Below are 19,965 nucleotides of genomic sequence, written 5' to 3' on the forward strand. Positions count from 1 at the left end.
CAAACATGATTTACACTTGCAGAGTTAATCCTCCTTTAATCTTGATGAATAGACTCAAGAAATAAGGAACTGAAAACATTGATTTGATTTCATAGATGAATTTTTCTTAATTCTTAGTGCAAAAGGTGCATTGTTCATGGTTGACAAAGACCCAAAATTGCTAAATTGTTTTCAATTTCGATAAGTATTCGCAAAATAGCATCTATTGATTCCCAAATACAACTTTGGACATCTATTGATTCAAAAATACAACTGGAACTTGCTGTCATCACTGAAAGTGGGTTAGGTCAATTGAGAAGTAATACTGTCCTCGTTGTAGTTTCATCGGTTTCAGAACTCATGTAGTAAATATGTACCCTTAACAAGGTAACGGAGTGTGGTACAATAAAATGGGTATCCACATTTCGAACAAATTATAATTCTGCCCACAATAAGTTATTCCACATCTGGGGATAACACTGTTTGACCACCCAGAGGTTTCACCATCGGATTTTTCAGATGCTGTCTAATGACCGAGCAAGGAATATTGTATCCAAGGGCAGCATTGCAAATACTTAACCCTGATTTCATAGCTTCCACAGCCAGGTTGATCTCTTCCGGAGTCCTATTTATGTAACCTTTTCCTCTAGGGTCAGGCTTATAAAATCACAGGATATTGATGAATGAGCCTATTTACCCCACTTTATATGAGATTAGCCACCATCATGAGGAAATAGGCTGCTGCTTTTCACCCAATAAGTTTAAAATTTTCAAAGTTTAGGAGAGAAATAAAGTTTTATATTCGAGAATGAAAATGACAACAACGGTACCTCAACAATTTTTGAAAGGTAAATAAAGTTTTCTGGGAGCTTGGAAAAGCTGTTCGCATTGACCAGTGCTGTGATTGATCAAACACTAAAATGGCAGCCAGACAAAGAAACATCAACCGATGAATTGAACCATGGAATCCACCTCAGTCGAAACCTGTTGATGTTTTTTTATCAATCTCGATTCATTGGAGGTTTTTTTAATCTAAAGAATTTTCTTGAAAAGCAAGTCTATTCACCCAGCTATTCATCCCATTTTATGGTACATTAGCATCACTGTGAGCAGTGCATTGCTTTGGCATAATGTGACCAATGGGTAGAATTTTCTCATGTGACTTGGTACATACATAAACATATTCATATCTTAGAAAGTAGTGGTGTATAGTCCAAAATATTTTGGGTTCTTCTCAACTAAAGCTGAAACTAGATTCTGGGAAAAAAATTATTAAAATCTGAGATGATGAGTGTGGGGCATTGGTTGAGTTCACGTCGCATAACCCAATAACGATACATTAAAATGTGTAATTCATACTCATTCCTTAGTGATTCTTGGCTTAAACAATACTGCATATTTGTACTATTACCTCATAACTTAATAAAAAACTCATAATAGTATGTAAAGGCAAATGCTACTGACTTAGAAAAAGTAAATTCAGTACAGAAAAGTAGGTGCTTCTCTATTTGCTTTCACTTCTAAGCCCATAATTTGCTATTTTCCTTAATTTACACACACTGCATCATATTAAAAATTTAACTAAATTTCCTAATACATTTCAAGTACTCTGCATAACAACCAACTTCAAGCATTAAACATTTCATAGGCCACTATATCAAATCACATCCATGTCTAAGAGTAATTCAAACCAACAACCTTTGTGTTAACAGTATTATCAAGGTAATTGGTAATCCAAGCAATCTAAAGCCAAATTAGTAGATCAAGGCATTCATTTTATTAATCCTGGATTAGTAAGCTGTTTTAAAATATTAGATCAATACATACACTAATGATGTTTCTGTAACAGACATTTTTCGGTTAGTTGTAGGCAACTGTGCATAGCTCTCAAAGAAATTTGTGTGTGCTTCTCAGCAAATGCCAACTTGAAATTAAAAATAAATTTGTTTAAAAGGATGAATGAAAGAAGACTAAGACATGTTATTTATGATTAAATAATTTGACCATGCAAATTAAAGTTTCTTCATCATTAATTTCCTGAAACAGAAAAATAGCATAAAAATATAGAAATCAAAAGCTTTAAGAGTGCATGTTTTGACAGTAAGACCAAGGTTAAAAACAGAGGCAGATGTGTACATGTCACATTTAAGCTGGGAATAGATCTCCCAAGGAACCCGAATTCTTCCTCCTAATAATAAACTAATGCAAGACTTCACAGTGACCCTTCTTAATGGAACCAAAGGGGTTTGGTAGAATAATTTAAAAAATAAAGATGAAAACAGTGAATGCTGCAGTCATCTGAGATTTTCTGCTTCTCTCCATTATGATTGGTAACTTGGTCTCATACTACAAAGTTTCAGGGTTGACAATCTTCAAAAGCTATCCTTCAGCATTGCATTATTCCTTACAATTGCAAAACTGCTAACTACATAATAAGCCTTGTGCCAAATTATTATCACGGAGCTTCAAAAATTACACTTTTTCTCAACATCTTTTCAACATTTCATCGGGAACATTGTAAATTAACAACAGCAATAATATAAGATTTGATAAATCCTTTTTAGACTGCATACAGATGCATTGGCAACAATATCTTCATCTAATTATATCAGTGAAATTTCCATTTTGTAATTACCTAAACATACTGATAGTCTGGAAATTGTTTATTCACATTTTAAGGTTATTAAACCCTTAACCTGCTCCCATTGTCTATAAGTGATTGACTAAGCGCACTGCTTCCATCGTCTATTGACGATTTGAACTATGCTTCTACTCTTCGAGTTCAAGGCAGACATCTTTTACTCCTCTTTTTATTTTTATTGACCTTCAGTAGCCGCTAGGAACCCTCAGTAGCTTATTTCAGCTTATTTGAAGGGTGAAATAAGCATTAATAAAAACAACATTTGTAGAAAATTTAGGGTAGCAAATATTCAAATGCCTCAGTTGATTCCAATCATTCACAACACGCTCCAATATGCTTAATATCAGGTTAAATTGAAATATTTTTCAAATGTTTAGGACTGGTTCCATGCAAGTATTTTCCCAGCATTTTTATCCCCCTGCAAAGGCGTTCACCAACAACACCAATTATCCTGAATAGGCCTCTACTGAAATCCCAACCAATTCCGACAAATTCAGGAACACATTATGAAAATAAATGGTGAAATGTAGAGCAAAAACATCTGGGTATTCTCATTTCATAAATGAGACTCAATCACTAACCTCATCAGGAATATGCATAAAACAATCTTATGGAGAGATCATGAAAGGTAAATTTTACATTCATGGATTAATTGTAGAGCCAGTTTTGATTTGAACTCTTAAATACTACAGATGATTATTTAAAAACTTTAAATAAAAATAAAACAGAAACTAAAAATATAACAGTAAAATTAAAAAAAAATAGGATGAAATTTGGAAAAGCATGGCAAGACAAGAGTTATAAAGATTACATATTCTGCTACAACGAAAGACCTATCCCGGAGAATAACTATGCAATTTCCAACTTAGGCACAAATGATACAAGGTCCTAGGCAGAACAGAATTTGAAAAGAGGTTACTCAATATGAAGCGATTAGTAAGAGAAAAACTATGAAAGAAAAACAAGAAGAGTGAAAAAGCAATGAAATGCAATTATGTTTTAATTTTTACAATGACTAAGAAAGAAAAACTGAGAAGAGAAAAGGATAATTATTCAACAAGTTAGTTCCAACCACCAAACTATGGGCACAAAAGTATATGCAACACAAAGCTGTTGGTGTACATGATTTTTTCCACCATTCATCGAAGATTACTTAAGAGACAATATTTTGCCATATGGTAAGGATTGTAATCAGGAAAACTGTCCACATAAAAAGGGTTAAGAGCAGAACTAATAATGATACAATTGGATAAGTGTACAACCATTAATTAAACAAGATAAAATTCATTGAAATGATCAACATCAACAATAAAAGGTCAAAACAATCACTGCTGTATGGGCAAAGAAAAGTCTTCCTACAAAACAAAAAATTATTTGAAGAACAAAATCTACTTTTCCTTTGTTTATTAGTTTTCTTCAGTTTCAGAGACATTCTCACGGTTCCTTGGCATTATTCTTTTCAAAATGCATAGTATACACACGTTATCTACCTTAACTACAAGAATCTGTCTAATGAATATCTTTAAATTTTTTGGACTTAAAAGATGATTTTTATTAATAGCTTTGAAGACTCTAATTCATACTTTTCAAGTGACTTTGGCATAGCTTTATCAGTACCTTCCCATTTATCCTCAGTATGGCCTTAACCAAGTTAAGTAAAAAAGATTAAGTGAAATGCAAGAAAGAGATGGAGATGAAATGTTAAAAAGATATATAAATGATAGTTGCCAGGAATATGAAATAACTGCAGCATAGTGGAATAAAGACTTAAGGTAGACATAAGAATAAATGGGAAAATGCACAGGAAAGCAAGGAAAAGAGAGGTTTTCAAAGACACAGCAGGACAAACAGCAGGAAAATTGGTAATTGGAAAGGTATCATTAGCACTCTGAACCATCAGAATCAGGAATGGTATTAAGATATGTAAGCATTTATGCATACATATATGTACTGCCATTAATATCACATAAATTTTAGTGACAGCTACATCAATAGTTCATAAGAAATATAAAAGGGAACCAATGCATTATAAGAGATTTATTTGCAGAGCGACAGGATTTTGGCTCATACGGATAAAAAAATTATTAAAGTGCAGTCTGAGTCTAAAGCAATTTTACATGAGAAGATGCTGAAAAAATTCAACGGTTTTTGCATTTGGTTCAAATTTCCAGAGTGCCAAACATTTTGATGCCCAACTCATCTTCATCATGTCTGAGGAATTTTGTTTCAAATGACAGCTGGGTATTTAAACTTTCAGCTGCAATTCAACCCTAATTATTTGCGAGCTAACTTAGTGGAACTTGCTCATGGTTAAATAAATACATATATTGATAACTTTACCTATTCCTCACAGCCTTATTTGCTACTACATACTTTGTCCAGTTCCTACACTCCTATTTTATTATCAAGAGGAAATACATATAACTTTTTCTCTTACGGCGAGTCATTAATATATGTACCTATGTTTAATGGGGAAGAGGAGAAAAGATGGTTGCAGAGGAAGAGTAAGGGGAGAGTTGCAAGATTGTAACGAATAAAGCTGGGTGGAATAGACAATGTTATCTATCTATTTATTTAACCTTCATCGGCAGTCTTGTACCGTTGATTGGTTGACACAAAAGGTGACAGATGAAAATGTTATACTGAAACAATTTTCTACAGCCCTGATGATGGTGGACAAGCTGGACAACAATATCTTGGCCACAATGGAGAGCCTACCCCAGTGCAAATGCTGAAAAGATTTCTTTATCTTATATCCTGAAAAGGCATGATATCATATTTTTGGAGTCCGATATCAGTGGATATCCATAACTTTCATATTGCATAACCTATTTAGGCTCAATATCACCATTTACAATTTTAGCATTGTTTGACGCACAAATTTTGTTGAGAGCTATTAAAAATCTCATAATTATCTATAAAAAAAAGGTCACAGAAGCATCAGAATGAAGCAAACATTTAGGATGCACAGAGTCCAAGACAATTAACTGCACATTTAATCAACTAAATACTGAATGACACATGCTATCAGTGGAATGATTTAACCTCAGAAACACTGATACACTTATACATGACTATGATTAATTCCATATGAATAAAAATTATCCTACTCCAACTGTTTAGGTAACTTAATCAAATGGACTAATTTTCGACTAATGATCTTCTTGCTGAAGAAATCAGATCTGTAAATCCTTGGCGAAAAAATATCTACCAATTAGAATCTATCATTCACTAGCCTCTTATAAAACTTGACAAATTATTCACTAAAAGTAGCCAACATTAACACTACACAGTAAGAAAAAAATGAAAACTATAGCTGTCATAAACAAATCTATCAAGAAAAAAACACGAATGCCATAGTTGACATTATTAGCAAATGGAAAAATTCTCAATTGAGTGGATTTTAAAAGTCATTTCTATTTTGAGCAAATGGGCGACTACCAGAAATGACTTGCCCACCCAACCCATGAAACTTAAAATCATGCCAACCACAAAAATGGATGACCAATTTCATAACATGACTGCAGAAAACTCAGCGTACCTCTGGTTGAATTGCTGCAGGAGGGAAGGAAGAACATGTTGTCTGGGTGTGGGTGTAACTTGGTGGAAGTTCCATAGCAGGACCACAGTACAGAGTTGGCACTGACAGCATGTCATGTTGACTCAATATTTCCAGTGAGTAGCAGTTGCTTCGGTTGATCATTGCTGCTTTATGCTTCTTTCCGGTCATGTGACTTCTCAACGATTGCTTTCCCATATTGCTGAGAGCAAATTTGGTTTTGCAAATACGACATATCGCAGAGTATGGATCATTCTTTACGGGCATCACCCAGGCCCCAAAGGCTGGATCCAAAAGCCAAGACTCATTGAATAAGGTCTTTTTGTTTTTCGACATATTACTCTGCAATAGAGATGAAAATGCACCCTATAACTATAAGTCTAAAAGAACACTATGGGCTCATAGTAACGCAAATAATGGTGTTGTCTATCAACAGATGAATTTATAACGTGCCTATGTCATGGAATTCAACATTTAGTTGTATTGGACACATGGTTTAAGCAACAAGATGAAGTAGCTTTATTCTTGGAAAAAATATGCAAAAGAATACACATGTATATACATATTTAAAAAGTTTCATCATTCATAATAGTATGTACTTCTAATTTTTTTATGTAGGATGGGGAAAAGTGTACGGATTGAAAACCCATTTCTGAAAGGCATCAGACAATTATCACTAAGCTAGATCTCAGTCCAAACATATTATTTTAATATGTAGGCTTTAGGTAGCTCCCTGAAATATTTCAAGCTTGTTTCCCATCAAATAAAAATAAATATCCCTGGAGGACATTTAAAGGAAGAAGACTCACATGAACAGAAAATGAAAGCTTTGTGTCAAGAAATGTGTGCAACTTTTATACTATTCTGGACAACTATAAATAGTCAAGGGTAGATAAAATAATATGTCTTAAAAATGTCCAAAGTATATGGAATGGCAACACAATGAAGACTACAAACAGAGGCAATGGAAGTAAGCACAGCTAAATTCTTGGTTCCCAGGTAAAATTACAGACAGCATGATGCTCCTAAGAAATTTAGATGAACATGTTCAAGCTTCTGCAATTATAATTTCATGAAGTCACCATACTAATCTAGGCATAATTCTAACGTGACATTAGAATGAGATTGAAACTATGCTTTGAGTTGACACCAATATGTACCTGTTTGATCTAAGAGCTATGAACTAAACTTTGATGTTTCTCAACACTCCTTAGATGATTGCCAATATTAACTAAGCTGGATAGAAATGGAAAGATAACACATACACTACTTGTGGGTTATCTGAGATCCCCTAAACAGTACATCATGAGCAAAGTGGAAACAGGCCTTTGTCCGGGATGACATAGAATCATTCATCGCTATTCAGTGTTTCTGGTATACAATATGAAATGAGCCAAATGCTAGGCCAAAAAAGAAGTTGTACACGGGCCAACCATTTGTTCCACTTTCAATGGGATTTCATTACCTACTCAAGTATTTTTGCCCTGTGCATACAAGGTTTCAAGACTTATTCTCTGCAGAAGGTCTTTTTATAAAAGTTATATCATCCCACAGTATTTTTCCACGTAGTGCTTAATTTCCTAGATTCGTTGATACTACTAATATAATTTCAGGTGATAAATCATAATGAATTTAATAGAAGATATTCAAAAAATCTTATGACATAAGGGTGCCTTCAGATGTTCCATATTGCGTAGATGTTATGTTAATGTCAAATACTAAATTTTACCAATAAAATACAATTAATACCAAATCAGTACAAAGTCAATAATCTCCCAATTTGAAGGCCTTAAACTCAACACATACTCATGAAATTACCTGTCAACTGATGGAAAAAATTATTGCTGAAGTATGATGCTAAGCTAACAAGTTGGCTGCACATAGAGACTAAGGGGCTCCCAAGTTTTGACTCATATTAGTCTCCAGATAACTAACTACAACAACTACTATGATGCCATTGACAATTTAGACAACCTACCCACATTATCAGAACTTTGCTCACCACCACAAAAAAAGTCAAAAATTTTTATCCTAGAAGTCAGTTAAAAGGTCAAAAGGGAATCCAAAAAACCTTCAAGGATAGTGTAATTTTCAAGAGGATTTTAACACCAAAATATACCTCAGATGTTTTGAATCATGTAAACTAAGTGGCTGAAAAAAATTGTAACGAAGAAAGGGGGTCAAGCATAGTAACATCTTTTGGTTTATTAATTGCTACCCTGCACAATACACATCCAATAGACATCTAGGGAAATGATTACATCCACAGTAATTTGAACATTCAGAAACAACAGATTTTTCAATGAAGAGTTGCTCTTTGCATCGAACAACTGTTCAAGGGGTGACTTATAGATAAGAACCATGTGATGATGGATTTACGTGAAAACAACATGAAGTAAGAGGTGGTTAGGCAATAAAGATGGCAGGAACTACATGGACCCCCATTTTACCATGGATTTGACTTGTAATGGATTCAGCTAGTGTGAATGCTTTATAAAATATGAAAATTCTCAGATTGTTTTCCACTCTCACAAAATGTCATCATTTAAGTGATACTACATCTTAATTGTCAACGAATTTTTTTAAGAATAGCAACATTTTCCACTTTGAACTGATTCCTTCTTGGAAATTATGCAGTTTCAACATAAGATGGCATTCACTTAAAGCTGGTATCAGCCCTAGTCTCATCAGGATAAAAAAATTAAGAGTCACTTTTATTGGTGTTGAAGGGAAAGAGTCAAAATATTTGTTTTAACCACACTAATATACCAGATTAACAGGTTGAGAAATTAAACTATTGCAAGGCAACTGTTCCAGGTAATCAAAGAGTATCACATCATAATCACAGCAAAAAATGCTTCACATTCATTCCAATGCTCATAGAAGAACCCACAAGACAGCAGCTTTCCAATTACGTATGAGATACATTAGGAGCTACTGCTCTCAATTAATAAACTATTGCACAGATGAAAAAATGAAGTCTCTCATCCACTTCACCTGCGTACTTGAATTTCTTTAAAGTAGCGTATTTCTACTGACATCTGAAACTACTGAGTAAGGAGCAGCAAACAAACACAGAACAATCCAGGCTTTGGCACGTGGATATCTACTTTATGGATGAGAAAAGTCTGAACTCAAAGGAACATTGAACAAAAATATTTTCAATTTAGGCTTTCATTTTCATCACATTGCACTAAAAAAATAACATTCTTTGGAGTAAAACCATTCCAGCTGGAGAATATTAACCTTGAAGACACTACATATGAATCTCCTTCTGAATCTATTAACTGAGGCTAAGGATGTCAAATTCTGTATATGCAACCAACCCAAACACAAGAGAGAAGGACATGTCGCCCACTAAATACATATCTAGGATGGCAACCCCTTATTTCATATGAAAGCTTGGTTAACAATATGTATTCCACATATGGTGGATCATACACTCCATCCATTGGACGAGACATTAAGCCATGGTTCCCTTTGTATCATTCAATAAGAGTAAGCTGATACCAGGTTCCTCTCTACTCTTTCATCCCTACCCTTCCCACATGATGCAAATGACCTTAACAGTCGGTCACATCCACCAAATACTATGACAACATAGTGAATCATGTCTGTTATCATCCTCAAAATATCATATCTGGCTCTATTCAATATCTTTCATTTTGGACCACTGAGTAAAAGAGTATTCATCAAATGATTGGACGCAAAGTTGTTGACACTAAAAAAATATACATCTGCACAGGAAAGAAAGTTAAATGCCAACAAAAAGGTTTGCATTCACTATGTTTAAGAGTTTTTCACAAATGAATAATTATTTACAATTAGCTAAGAAATTGATTTATTAAAAAAAACTTTCCCGTGGAACACTATTAAAAAATTCCAATATTTAGATGGGTAATCCAAAAGTATGGGGTTATCTTAAATCCACACATTACCTCAACGAAATGCAAAGGCAAGGTCAAGGCAATTTTGTTGAAACGATAAATTGGAGTCTCAAGTCCGATTATGTACTAACCTCCATCTCTCTTCCACAAGCAATTAGTCTGATAAGATGTCAGATAGCAAGTCATCACACTCAACTGTCTCACAATTGCTCTCTGCTAACTACTACAATTATCAAAGCTTTATTTCAAATAATTAAAGCTGTCTACTTGCAGATAAACTTAAAGCCACAGAGTGCATCTACCGGGTAGGCGATGGTACCGGCTAGATATTGAGGCAAACTGCAGGATAAGTGAGTTAATTAAGCAGGTTAAGTATTTGTAAACAAAAAGGGACTTGGTCTAACCTTGCATACGGTACGTCTTTTAAATAATACCAGAACTTGTGAAGAACCCGCACCGACTTTGTGACGGGAGGCCATAAAAATTGTGGTTCCCAACTCTTAGAGGCAGCAGCTCTTCTTCATATAAACTACAGTGGTCAATATAGCAACACTCCTTTCACTGCAGGCATGGGAACATTTACTTTAACAGCTTTAGCAATGCAACGTGGAAGGAAAGGGGAAACCACCACATTATTATCCTGAGCAGTGGCAGCTACTCCAACCATTACTTTAATAAACACATGGGATTCTCTTGAGTAAAATATTTGGGTGGTACACTAGTACCCCATTCAGATCTTCAGGCAAGGGATACCAGAGAGGATATAGAGAATGATACGGATTAGGAAACAAAATGAAAGATTACCAGACTTATGCCCTGAATACAGGCTAACTGTTGCTAACACATTATTTGAAAATCATAATTTAAGAAGATACACTAGGTAAATTCCATGAGAAGAGAGAATTTAATATTAGTCTGTATCTTGGTGAAGCATAAAGAAGATACTAGGAGAAGAAAAGCTGTCATGAAAAATCTATACAGTAGACTCTATTTAATACGAACAACGTTATTACGAAGTTCTCATTATTAAGAAGCAATTCATGGGTCCCAACGATAAGGCCTATCCAATCTATAGTAAAATATGAAACGTTATTACAAAATTTTCGTTAATAAGAAATTAAAAACCTCAGTCCTGGCCCTGGTGGTCACAAAATGAACTTAATTACGAAGTTCCACGAAGAAGCAATGGCATTTCGGTGGATACACTCAACGCTACGTTATCATCATTGATCTACGTTTAAGTTCTCTTCTTGTACTGTGCCCAAGACTGTCAATTTTGGTTCTTTCTTCAGTAGGAGAGATACTTCAATATGCACTCAACATCATATAATAAGCTTCATTCCTGTGGAATTATGGTGACTCACTCATCAGCGCTCGTAAATTCGATGTACAGTTAGCCCTCTACCTTCGCACATTTGATTTACAAACTTTCCGAGATATGAATATTCGAAAAATTCAAGCGCGCCCGAAATTTCAAATTTGGTGCCTTCGGAGTTTGCCGATGCAACACGACATGGCATAGAGGAACTTGCACTTTGGGCATAATCTGCACAAAGTATCATTCAATTCCGTGTCAAGTCAGGAACTGTTCAGCATTTTGCCCATTCTTTTTTCCTGCGGACAGCAATTTTTTTCGGCTCCAGTTACTTGCAAGCTGGATCAGTTCATCACAATCGTGAGTTATTGCACAATTGTGATGCAGTGTTTCATTCTGCAGGATAGCACTCTCCTCGATGCCTTGTATAGGTTTATCAACTAACGAGCAAGGTCTCGGAATGCATCTTATTCATATATTGAGGACTTGCACATAATATACGCGAGTAAAGTGCGGGAGATTGATGATACAAAAAATTTTGACCAAGTATGTTTTTTTTCTCTCGATGATTCCTAAAAGAAACGTTCATACGAACTTCCTAATTACGAACCTCCAGTTTTTTGGTCCCGTGAACTTTGTAATAACGAGAGTCTACTGTACATCATGGATGAAGTCTCCGAACTCATCAAAGAAAGAAGTACAAGAATGCAAAAATCAAAGAAGGGCAACTTAAATACAAGAAAGTAAGGAAGGAAACAAGTTGAGTATCTATGAAGAAGCGCAGAACACCCTCTCACTCGGAAAAGTGAAAGCTGCCTAATGGATAGTGATTCTTCAAGGAGCAGAGAGCAAGATGCAATCATCAAGATCAAGAACAGAAATATCCTGATTGAAAATGAAGACAAATTCCAGAGAGGTAAGTAGTACCGGGAAGAGTTTAGACAATGGAAATAATCTTACATGGCTGGAGTGTATTGCACTGAAAACAATAAAAGAGAAAAGTGAAGTGGAAAAGGTAGATATGGGAACCTAAATTGTAAGATCTGAGTTCGATCCCACAAGAAAGGACATACAGATGAATAAAGCATCATGGACTGACAATATGCCTGAACAGCATATGAAAAAAGCAAGGGAAAATACATTATCACAGCTATATCAAACTACCTGCAATTCATATGCAACATGAAAAAAAACCAAGGGGCTATCATCTTTAACATGTATTTATTCTAAAAAAAGAAGAGAGCGAAGAAATGTGCAGATATTAGAACCATAGGCCTAGTTAACTACAAACTAATGCTGGCAATCATTACCTGGCAGATAATGAATTTAAGGTCTTCTTCAAAATAATATTAAGTCAAACGGAAACTAAAATTGTCAACTATGCGGTAACAATAGAGACATACTATCATGTTCAAAGAAGGTACTGAACACTGAAAAGGCCAATTACTGTTGCAATAGATCCCAAACTATCAAATACAAATACATATACACATGGTTTATACCAATTTTCCATTTTCAAATTCCCTGACTTCTTCCCCATTTCTAGTGCAAATGTTTTAATTTCCCTAATTTTCTTATGAATAGCAAAGTACTCATGCATACGCATTTAATTGGAAAAATACAGCGAGGCACATATATAGTGAAACTAGTCAATCAGTCATAGTTTAAGGAGAATTAAAATGGAGTAACGTCAGTTCTGCCCCATGCTGCCCTCCCACGTCAGCAAGAGAACACCCATTCTGTTGCTAGTATGCAGCAATGCTTTCAGCAATTGATTATGATTTTCATCTCTTTGCCATGCCGCTGAAGTTTCTATCTGGCCGTAATCTTATTTACTGGACATTCCACGACTTCACTGACCAGTTAGAACACTCATAAAGAGGAAAAAGTTTCCTTTTCTAAATCCAATACTTTGCATCATTTATCGAAGACAAAATTTAAAAGGAAAATTAACACACTGTAATTTAAAATTACAATACAAACCATATCACATAATAATTGAATGCACAATATGAGAGAATACAAATTTAACTCATAGGCTAAAGAGTCCTGGCACTTAGAAGATACCTTCATCTAGAAGTAAAGTATAGGTGGCCCTTGTCCACATATATGCAACAGATACAGCTCAGAGAGAGAACAACCTAACCATGGGTAAATTAGTGGATGGATATTAAACAGTATTTCAACGATTCCAAAGATAGCTTGGGAAAGGGAGCAATGCAGCATACCAATCTCAAGGTTGTGATACTATGATAGAATAATCTCAAATAGCATGGTCATCTCTCATTGATAAGTATTCAAAGGGAGCCCCGAATACAATAAAGAAATTAATCCAATCGTCACCTCCTTCTATAGATGAGCATACTGTGGCAGTGAGCAACAAGTAAGAGGTCACGACCAAAAGACCACTAGTGAATTGCTTTTTAAAATAATCCATTGGGAAGCACACAGCCTCTGCCCATCACGGAATTTGTAAGAGAGTTCACTATATTGAAATTCAGTTTGAAATTGGTCAAGTGCGTCAACCCCATTCTTTTGGTCATTACCCACACTTCTTTCATACTCTTTCCATTCTGGCCCAATGGAATGTTTTGCGCATGTACAAAAAATTAGAATGGTAAGAAAATAGGAGCGGATTAGGATTCCTTTCCATTTTGATTCTAAATGGCTCCTTTTTCATATTTCTTTTAAAAAGGGAAATGTAGTTATTGACTTTCCAGCCTATTAACGGGAATAGGGTACTAGACCATGATGGTAATGGTATCCATATGGTTACACAAAAAACCCCCAACATACAACTTACTACCTACAGATATCTAACGCAATCTACCCGGAATTGGAGTTTACTTTTACCTAAGTTCTTTCTCAAAACACATTATGGATAATAAATGTCCCACGATGATCAATGCGTGGTACTAAACCATGCTTTGGCTTATAACTCATGTAAAATAAGTTAAAGACTTCCATAAAAGGTAATCATGATAGAATCAATGGGATAGAGGTAATGAGAAATTCCAATATATTGGCCCCGTTTTAGAATTAATCATCACCTCGGCTCCAATGACTACATTGAAGACGATCAACAAAATGCTTAAATGTTTCCTTTAATATTTTAATAGAATAAAGTGTTTTGATTAGAATTTAAATTTCCTTCTTAGGCATGGGACAGTGACAAAGAAGAATAGATGAAAGAAGATAAGGAGACAGCATAATAGAAGGACTTCATCCCAGGATGCATTGCCTAATTTGCCCAGAAACATTAATCAACCTATAACACACAAACATTTACACTTAACCCTGCCATACATGCAGAGCTATGAAACGACTCGTACAGGTTAACTTGGTCAATAAAACATGGTGATAAAGAAAGATCTTAATTGAACCGGAAATATTGATCTGAGTACTAAAACTAGAATACACGGAAATTGGAATCAAAACTACAATGCCAGGGTTAAAACTTATTTCTGACTTAAACTAGCCACTACTTACTTTGTCACGCTCCTTCCTTCGTCTGAAATTAACCGGAAGCCTTCCAAGCTCCGTAGGTATTCCACTAGATGACTGGGGGTAGTACATAACGACTGAAAAATTAATACCGAATACAAAAATTAGCGCGCGTGATAACCTCAAAAAATGAGCCTTCAGTTACACCCACACACATCGCTGACATAGTCATATGCCAATGAAGATGGTAATAAATACAATTTTGAAGATACGCAAGATTAACCGTAGAAGCATTTGGCAATTTTTCCAATTTACGCTACGTTAAGATTAAATAGGGCTATAATCATGAAAAAATGACCCTAATAACGCTTAACTTTCCCACAGAGTATACAAAAAAAGTAAAATTAACGTTCTTGACAAGAATAACGTGATTCCTTTCAACATATTTCTTTGCCATTCAAGGATCATTATTTCGACTTAACATTTTTTCATCGAGACTGCCTAGACTAAGTCAAAAATCTTAAGTTATTGACTAAAATACGACATTACTGTTCACGTACATGAGCCCTCTCAGAAAGCGACATCCCAAATTGAGAAATATTATATTTCATCATTTATATACAATAACATCAACAAGTCAAGAACGAAACCCAACTAGATAAATAATAATTACATACAACAAAGCATTAAGTTAACTGATTACATGTTAAACAAACGTCCGATACTCACAAATACCCTTACAATAAATTCCCAGAAATTATATCAACTCGACTGCTCACTTCGTGCATGCCAACCTCGCAAGTATTTCCAGATAAACTCAAAGCCATCACGAATTCAATATTTTAGGTATAATAAGTGAACATTTGACGATAGGACGGAACGCACGAATCAAATATCAACATTTGAGTAACATTAACTATTACCAAAGTAAAACTCACATTAGCTTGGCAGCGCAAAATAATACAGCCAACCGGATATCGACATTCCTTTGTTACCGTCCTTGGGTCAAAGAACTACCGCCATTTTTTGAAGGTGAAGAACTAGAAACATTGAATAAAAACATTATAATGCCCCGTGGAGAATTCTAAGTCGAGTTAAAAATTTAAAATAATATATTTTCAAATTAAATGAAGCATAATTTAGTTAAAAATCTATTCAAATTTTATATTCACACTAAATTGCATAACATTCGAATAATTCCCCTCAGCGACAATGACCCCCTTGCATCCCAATATCTTTTCTAAATACCTTGAGCCAGAATCCCAATTTCTTAGATATTTAGTGTAAGTTTAATTTATAAAATGTAATTCACTTTACTCGGCTGGACCAGTCTTTTATCAACTAAATATTTAGCTAATTGAACTGTTTGTAGAATGTTGAATAAAAACTTTTGGGCTATGTCACCATGTCAATTTTTGGGCTGATCGCTTTCTCAAGGGAATCTGAAGAAGTGAGAATTTAAATTCAAATATATAGGTATCCGTGTCAGGTGGTGGGGGGAGGGAAGCAGGAGGTTGGAGTAGATTGTTGATTGTTTTTGCTGCAAAACCTCCTCTCTTCGGCAAGGTTGCTCTATGATCGCTTATTGTTTAGGAGCTGTGAATCAAGGTGTTGATAGTGTATGTAGAATATTGATAGCTCTCATGTAAACATTTCTGATAAATGTATTTGATTAATAAAATAAGAAAAAGTATCAATCACAGAAATGGATAAATTTTAGCAGCTAATTATATTTGCTCATGTGGCATTCAAATGATGTTTAAGCTTTTTACCTTTCACCGCTGAGAACTGTTCCTTCCTTCTCCTTAATTGGTTACTAGCCACGTCGAGTCTCCTTTTCTAATGCTAATCCCATTCAGATATCCTTACTGCTGAGTTAGTTTTCCTCCAATGTGCTTCCCAATTAAATATGTAGTTAAATTGTTCAACAGGCTTAAGTTTATGACATCCACTCTAATTTTGACTATTGAAGTTGCAGGCCTTCAAATTTTACTGAACTGCAAGATTTTGGTGATTTTCCTTCATAGCTCACCGTTTGTACTCAAGAGCAAACCACCAGCACTTGCAAGCCTATCATAAATCGTTATAATCAATGTTTGACTATATGTGCACGAATGATCTAACTGACTTAACCATCAGCCACTTGACATAATGACTCCTTGCATCTTCCCACAAATGGATTGTCAACCTGAGTCAGCTGATTTTGAGGTTGGCAAAGCTGGATATTGGATGTGAGTATCTTGGGGCCGAGTTTGGTGGGAGGCCTAATTGCACAAAGAGCACACAACTCATATTTCTGAGGACACCACTTTGCATGCTACTGGTGGCACTCATAGCTGCATTAACACGTTGCGTACGGATGGCGAGAATTCTCGTCATTTTTTTCCCAAACGTTGCGGACGGATGACGAAGATTCTCGTCATTTAGGCGCATCAACCTAAATAATATTAAAGCGTACAATACGTATTCGTTCGTACGTTTCCAGTTGTTGTTCGTTATTCATAATGAATTAATGCTTCATAACGTTTGATTGGGTGAAGTTATATTCTAAACATTAGCTTTTTAACCATGTTTAATCCAAAGGCATTACGCACTAAAAGGCACATATTTCCAAATCAGCGTTCCTAGGAATTAAATACCCTGGTACGCAACGTGTTAACAATGCCATCGGATAGTGTTTATTTATCAGCAGCGGATAGTGTTTATTTATGCATTTATTAGCATCAATCTTGATTCTACATGTTAACCACAGAACAACCCAGCTTCACTTCGAATCTCCACTTACATCTTGCTTTTTTCTGTTTTTGTGAGATTTACCTCTATATTTGGCAGAGGGCTCAGGCTAGGTGGTTTGCCCAGGATTGGTGGGTGGCCCAGGGCTCGAGTCCCTCTTTGATTCCGTCCTGGAGGTTGGATTACTTTAGTATTATTCTCAATATCTGGGTTCTTGTGAAGTCTGGGTTGAGCCCATAATGTCAAAATCCCCACACAGCACAAAATATTTTCCAGATATCTACAGCATGTCTTGGATATTTGAAATATCTACTATAATCTGTTCACTCTATACTTGTGAGTGAGCTTTCATGAGAGCTTTGCACGATGTTAACACAATGGAGGCCTGAGAGTGACTGAATTTCCGAAGCGCTAGGCCACACCTGCTGTCTGGCTAAGGAAAAGTAACGTGTCAAGAAACTTTCCCTCCCCTCACTCCTACTTGCTGTAGACTCATGTGATTGCACAAGATTTAAATATTCACCATTCTTCCAAGGACTTCTTTTCCATCTGCCCACAATAGATATGCTTCCTCTTCTTTCCTCTATTGGTCTTCATATTCTTCCTCCTCTTTGATTTCCTTTCACTTTCCATGCATAAGAATAGAAAACTTGAAAACTCGCTCTAGTCAGATTTCAAAAACACCACTCGCAACACAAGAACACATGGCTTAAGATGAGAAAGAAAAAAAGCTGCTCGAGTGCTGGGATTGGACTTGCTTCGTTGGGCAGCGAAAGCATACAAGGGAAACGATACAGATGGAGGGGAAGAAATATACAATCAATGTAGGGGAAGTGGTGAGAGACTGCTATAGGGTTGGTAGATCTTGCCTCGAGAGAGGGGGGGATCAGACAGCAGCACTATGGAAGAAAAGATTGTACATGATTGACGTTGAGAAAACATGATCAGGAAATTGAGCTACAGTGTCATTATTGCAAAGATGGCATTCATGAAACGTACCTTTTTTTCCAAGAAGGACGAATGTTCTCATTCACAGAAAATAAATTCAAATCATGTTTTCTACGTCATAGAATTACATTGAGAAAACAGGCATTTAACTGTGTTTTTGAGTGCCGATACCTGATAAACAAATGATTTTCACTTACCGATTAAAATAATTGTAGCTAAAACAACACCCAAAACAAGTCCTGTCTAGTGCAAGCTAATGCCCGCACAGCAAGCTGCTGTGAACGTACCTTTGTTTCCTCCCTGCCATGCACTTTCGCCGAATGTGAGGGGTAGGTTTTCCGAGACTGAGCGACAGTGAAAGGGTTAACACTTTCAGACCGAAGGTAAAAACTTTAGCTTTGCCCTGATCAGATATTTTTTTTCATCATTTAAGCTTAGAAGTGTTCCATTTTATCGAAAATGATCAAAATAAGTCGTTATGCATAAAAATGTTTATATTGTTTAAGATTATTTTTGCCGTAATCTATAATTGATGCTCGGATCTGGCAGGGGGAAAAGGCTGCAGCACTCGCAGTATTATTCCGTAAATCTCCCGCAGCAACTTTTTGAAGTCTTTTTCTTCAAAGTACCTATGTATTTCTCATCTTTTTTACTATTTCTACATCTGTATCGGTATGGTGATTGACCCACACATGCTTATTCTGGAGGTTATATTCAATCACTTAGCAGCTATTAAAACTGCTCGAAAAATTACGACTTCAGCAATTCCTTACTCATGACGATCAGTCCTATGACTGAGCTACTACATATGTATTACTTCTATTTTAAAAGGAAAGTCATCTTTAGGTAAAATGGAGCTTAAAGAAACATTCAATCGAACAACAGTTTAATCATTTTCATCCCTACAGAGAATGAGAATCTACATGCCACTTCAGTATAAACCTGAAGTGATATGTTGATAACAAATATAATGGTCTAAACTGTTTAATTTATTATTACATATTATTATTTAATGCAATCAGTCAAACGTGATTATTTCCAATTAGATTAGTGCCAAGGTTAAGTAGATCATGCACATCTGGTCTGAACCGTAAGTGATACCTTAGCTACATAAGAGCTTATTAAACGTACAGGAACCTAAACCACCATATGGGAAAAAATCATGTGTACATACACACCCTGGAGCTGAAAATAATACACCAGTTTCTTTGGGAAGTTTTGAAAAAAGTCTGCATTCTATGTTTCTGAATTTCACATCAAAGTATGTATTTGCTGTCATATTTTAAAATGACAGCACAACATTTGGTATTGTCCCACAACATTATATCACACATAAATTAAAACTTAACATGGGAAAACTTGTTTGCAATAGGATCACTTTAACAACAAAAAATCAGAATAAATTACGAACTCCAACCACTGCTGATAGTTGACATTGTGAAGAAGAAAACAAATCCAC

At 35.4% G+C, this 19,965-nt stretch overlaps 1 protein-coding gene across 4 annotated transcripts in view; it reads right to left on the reverse strand.

Moving 5' to 3' along the window:
- LOC124156081 overlaps positions 1 to 15,837 on the reverse strand; it is a 41,541-nt gene extending 25,704 nt beyond the window's left edge. The window contains exons 1-3 of one of the 4 annotated variants that reach the window (XM_046530394.1): positions 15,764 to 15,837; positions 14,871 to 14,962; positions 6,162 to 6,521 (exon numbers count right to left, since the gene is read on the reverse strand). In XM_046530394.1, the coding sequence (XP_046386350.1) occupies positions 6,162 to 6,521; positions 14,871 to 14,957 (447 nt within the window). In that variant the 5' untranslated portion in view covers positions 14,958 to 14,962; positions 15,764 to 15,837. Of the gene's footprint in view, positions 1 to 6,161; positions 6,522 to 14,870; positions 14,963 to 15,554 lie in introns of all 4 variants that reach the window. The other 3 variants (XM_046530393.1, XM_046530392.1, XM_046530395.1) reach the window with 3 other exon arrangements.
- Between the last annotated feature and the right edge of the window lie 4,128 nt (positions 15,838 to 19,965).

The sequence above is a fragment of the Ischnura elegans genome, chromosome 3, assembly GCF_921293095.1.
Source record: "Ischnura elegans chromosome 3, ioIscEleg1.1, whole genome shotgun sequence".
NCBI classification, from domain to species: domain Eukaryota; kingdom Metazoa; phylum Arthropoda; class Insecta; order Odonata; family Coenagrionidae; genus Ischnura; species Ischnura elegans.